The 5,096-nt window shown below is 51.6% G+C and overlaps 1 protein-coding gene across 1 annotated transcript; it reads right to left on the reverse strand.

The window, feature by feature from the left end:
• Window positions 1-270: 270 nt before the first annotated feature.
• On the reverse strand, window positions 271-2,565 carry LOC119114055 (glycine-rich cell wall structural protein 1.8). The gene is made up of 2 exons (XM_037238283.1): window positions 2,464-2,565; window positions 271-1,879 (listed from the first exon to the last, which is right to left on the reverse strand). The coding sequence occupies exons 1-2, from the start codon at window positions 2,467-2,469 to the stop codon at window positions 635-637; spliced, it is 1,251 nt and encodes a 416-aa protein (XP_037094178.1). The 5' UTR covers window positions 2,470-2,565; the 3' UTR covers window positions 271-634.
• Window positions 2,566-5,096: the final 2,531 nt, after the last annotated feature.

The raw sequence follows: 5,096 nt of genomic DNA on the forward strand, positions 1-5,096 counted from the left end.
TGTTTAAACACACAGGTGTCAGCAATATCATGCATGCTCCTGCACGCATCAGTCATTTTATAAGTGGCATACTTACCAGATCAAAATGCAGTGCACAGGTCTGCACATAATCTCAACACATTTACCACCGATAACAATTTCCATGCAAGTAACTTTTATCAAGCTGGAAACCATGCAGGAAAGTAAACTAGTAAATTAGAAAGTAAACTAGTAAACTAGAAAGTAAACTAGCAAACTAGAAAGTAAACTAGTAAACTAGAAAGTAAACTAGTAAACTAGCGAGTAAACCAGTAAACTAGAAAGTAAACTAGTAAACTAGGTGCACTAGTCTGTGATTGACTCAGGTAGCAGCGTCCTTCAACTGTTTGCTGGTAACATTTCTGAGCTCGCTTATGCCATTCTCATTCACCACTCGAGACACGCAATGTACGTTATTTTGAGAAACGGGACATGGTGGGACAGAATGCACACGCCGGTTATTGGGCTTTTTATTCTCATCTCATTTCTGGAGCAAAACTGCTGGACCAACGGAAAAACAACACCATTAGCGTCCACTTCCTTACGACTGGTGATGATAGCCGTAGCCATAGCCGTCACTGTAGCCGCCGCCGCAGCCGCCATCGCAGCCGTAGCCTTAGCCACTGTAGTAGTGATTGTTGCCATACTCCCTGCCGTAGTCGTTGAGGTAGTAGACGCCGTCGCGTCTGCCGTAGCCGCCGCGATGGCTGCCGTAGCTGCCGCCGCCGATGCCATGCCTACCGCCATAACGGGTGTCGTACATGCTGCCACCATAGCTACCGCCGTAGCCGCTGCCGTGCTTTCTGTAGCCGCTGCCGTGGTATCCGTAGCCGCTGTCATGCTTTCCGTAGCCGTTACCGTGGTATCCGTAGCCACTGTCATGCTTTCTGTAGCCGCTACCGTGGTATCCGTAGCCACTGCCATGCTTTCTGTAGCCGCTGCCGTAGTATCCGTAGTCACTGTCATGCTTTTTGTAGCCGCTGCCGTGGTATCCGTAGTCGCTGCCATGCTTTCTGTAGCCGCTGCCGTGGTATCTGTAGCCGCTACCGTGGCTGCCGTAGCCCTTGCCGTGGCTGCCGTAGCCGCTACCGTAGTTGTCATAGCCGCCATCGTGGTCGTAGTCGTAGCCATAGTCGTCGCCGTAGCTGTCGTACCCGCGGCCGTAGCTGCCCATGCCGTGGCTACCACCGTATCTCTCATAGCCACTGCCGTGGTTTCCGTAGCCGCTGCCGTGGCTGCCGTAACCGCCCTTATGACTTCGGTAGCCGTTCCTGTGGCTACCATAGCCGCCGCCGTGGCTGCCGTAGCCGCTGCCGTAGTTGTCATAGCCGCCATCGTGGTCGTAGTCGTAGCCATAGTCGTCGCCGTAGCTGTCGTATCCGCGGCCGTAGCTGCGCATGCCGTGGGTACTGCCGTATCTCTCGTAGCCACTGCCGTGGTTTCCGTAGCCGCTGCCGTAGCTGCCGTAACCGCCCTTATGGCTTCGGTAGCCGTTCCTGTGGCTACCATAGCCGCCGCCGTGGCTGCCGTAGCCGCTGCCGTAGTTGTCATAGCCGCCATCGTGGTCGTAGTCGTAGCCATAGTCGTCGCCGTAGCTGTCGTATCCGCGGCCGTAGCTGCGCATGCCGTGGGTACTGCCGTATCTCTCGTAGCCACTGCCGTGGTTTCCGTAGCCGCTGCCGTAGCTGTCATAGCCGCCGCCGTGGCTGCCGTAGCCGCCACCGTGGCTGTTGTAGCCGTAGCCGTAGTCGTCGCCGTAGCCTCGGTGACGGCCGTGGCCGTAGCCGTAGCCGTAGCTGTGGCCGCCACAGCGGTCTCCGCTGACGGCGGCGGCAGCCACAAGCACGGCGAGAGCGAACAGCTGCGAACAGAGAAGACGGAGTTGTGAGCATATCACAGGGTAGGCTCGGCACGTGACAGGGCAGGTTCAGCACGTTCCAAGGCAGACTCAGCACGTCACAAGACCCCGAGATGTCACAGGCCTGTGAGAACGCCACACAGCCGCGAACACCTTACGTTGCGTTCCTCACGCCAGCGCAAGCCCAGTACGGCAGATGAGTACTGATAACTGAGCACTGAGTACTGAGAACCCAGTACTGAGAACGTCGTAAAACCGTGCGCGGAAACGAAACCCACCTTGTGAAAAGGGCTGCGCGCGCTGCAACAGTGCACGGGTCGCAGGACCGGCGGTGCTTCAAAGGGCAAACACGATACGGGGAAGCGCGAAAGCCATGTCAAATGCCCAAAGTCAAGTCGGACGTGAAGAGAGAGCTAAGTAAGCAGTCAGCAGTCACGGAAGCGTGACTCGCTTCTGGGGACCCCATCCCGCCAATGGTCATCTTTGCTAAAAATAACAGCCTGACAGAGCACGGTCACAGAACACCAATGCACGATTTGCTCAGACCGGAAACTGGCTCCTCTCCGATCTGGCGATGGAACTTTTACCTTCATGTTGCCGTTCCTAAGCACCTGATGTGACCCGATATCTTTCACTTGTGAGCCTTATTAGCTGTAGCGTGCATCGGAAACTGGTGTATGGAGTGCAGGCCGGGTCCACTTTGCGCGCCACCGCTGCCTTTTATACCGTCCAAAAGCATGCCCCGCCCATGAACCCGGTAGAGCCCAAACAGGAAAGTCCTAACGCCTGGTGTTGGGCAGAGCGTGCAACGCCCACGCCGATAATGGTGGATTTTTAATGAGCCCAGAAACCACGATGCGGGTGAGATTGGTCTTGCGGCCCCGCCCCCTCTCTTGTGTGGCGACTGCTGCAAATCTACTTCGGGTATAGGTTGACTCGGCAGTCATGCGCGGAGGTGTCACCTCTAAAATGATACCTTCGTGATCTTAAATCGGATGAGGGAAGGGCTGGGCCGATAAAGGTGATCTAAGATACCTCTTGCTAAAGCTACGTGAAGCTATGCTACCTAAGCTAAAGGCGATCTTGGGTTACCGATGTGTTGCACTCCAAAGGTGTTTTTATGTTTGGTCGATTCCCAGGCTGTTTTGGTACCGATGTAGGACCTCCCAAGTGAGGCCGATGCGTTACCACATTTTTGTAAAAAGCTCAGAATGGGGTGTGATAAAGGAGAAATATTCGTAAATCAACCGGCTGTCATGAACAAAAAAAGTCGCTCTCATTAATCAAAAATGGACCGAGGCGTTAAAAGACGCATTTATGAAGAATGGCATGACCTAACAGGAACAGACCGGAGGCTATACCAACTCGTGTACACTGCCAGCGTGAACCGATTTGGAGCGCGAAAGTGAACTGCACTATGAGCATGTCGCTAATTTTGAGGACATGAAAGGGACATGTTGGCGACTAAACGGCCAAGTTAGGTACCGTGACTGAATGCTGGAAAATTAGCGCAGTTCACGATTTGCTATATGTTGGAATTTCTGTACGCAAGACAGGTCGTGAACTGATGGCGCTCCGGTGAGTTTTCGGGGGTTTTCATGTTGGAAATAGTGAACCTTCAAAATATCAGGAGATTGTGGTTCAACAATGTTATCAATCAAGCACCTGTTGTATTGAGAAAACACGACGTTCGGAGGCTGAGCTCATGGTCATACCCTTTAAAAAGATATCACCATCCAAACATTTCTTTCGCTTTGGAGCGCACCACACAAAACGGGATGATTCGATATCAATTCCATTCCACCCGTACCAATTTATTTTGTGGTACAGCCAGGTGGAAGCCACACCACCGAACTGAACTTTAACCGTCCCGTCCCGAAATGCGCAACAGCCGGTCCCGATAGCTCACTTAGTAGAACGCCTGCCTCCCGATCCACCCGTACGTGGCAGGGTAGGTTCGAGTGACTCCAGGCGCTCAGTATGCCTCAATGACTGTGACAGCGCGCTGCGAGCGGTAGCGGCCGCTCTGACGGCCAATTGACGTCGCAGAGCAGCGTTGGCCGTGCGGAGCTCTGCAGCACGTTAACCTTTCGCCATCAACTTCTACTATTGACCCGGATTTGACAACGGAATGGTACGGTCACGGCTACCTTACCAAGCAGTGCGTGTCGGCGTGGGTGCGCTCTCCAGAAATACATAAACAGAAACCTTCGGGCTGGGCTTCATAACAGGGATCAGCGAAACAAACGTAAAACAAATATATCAGACCTGGATGCCTGACATATATTTCTAAAACAGATCGAGCATTGTGTGTGAAGATTAACTCAGTGTGAAAGTCTTATCTTTATATTCTGATAGCCGGGCAAAACCACGATACTTTGGAAAAAAAAATGTCTAGTCAGGTCGTCAATTTCACACCAAATTTGCCCATTTGATAAGCTAATTTGTCATGCATGCATGCAAGATTCGGAAGATAAATGTCCGACATCTCTTCCACGTGTATGTGTATGTACAAGTATGTCGATGTGTATGTACGGCTGTGTCGACGTTTAAGTACGACTGAAACAACGTGCATGTACGACTGACACGTGTAGGTACGACTGACGTCCGTCTGACGTGTATCGCACGTAGGTGAACCAAAAACACTTATTCGACTTTTGCATGAACAGGTTTTAGAGGCAGCAAGCTTCGGAGACCCCCTGTGTGATCTTTTTTTTTGGTTATCTATGAAAAGCAATTTATCCGGAGAAATCTGGACCCTAAAAGTGACAAACATTATGAATGAGATGCATTGTCCACTCGGCGACTGTGTGCGTTGACCTAACTCGATATGCACTGGTCACACGGCAAGTGTCTTGTCACGACGCATCACGAAGTACCTTGAAGACGATGCGCCAAAGCAACTTTTATGTAGGCCACAACGCCAGGCTCACGAGAAAGAGGTATGGGGTATGCAATACCACTATTCTAGCAAGTGCCACAAAAGGGGTACTCAAAGTACTTGAAGCCGGGTAAATAAGACGCAAAGGACCTGTCATTAACAGGCAAATGAATATGACGAGCACACCCCACTGCGTGATGGTCATTCTCTGGCATCAAAGGTGTGATGTGATGATTTCCCGTATCAAAGGTGCGACTCATGTATTGTCCGCGAATGCATGCAATTTGAAATTTAAATGGTTAAGGTCCTTGGAAGCTCTGAATGCTATTCTGAACTGAT

This window comes from Pollicipes pollicipes, unplaced genomic scaffold (assembly GCF_011947565.3).
Source record: "Pollicipes pollicipes isolate AB1234 unplaced genomic scaffold, Ppol_2.1 Scaffold_7262;HRSCAF=8765_pilon_pilon_pilon, whole genome shotgun sequence".
NCBI classification, from domain to species: Eukaryota; Metazoa; Arthropoda; class Thecostraca; order Pollicipedomorpha; family Pollicipedidae; genus Pollicipes; species Pollicipes pollicipes.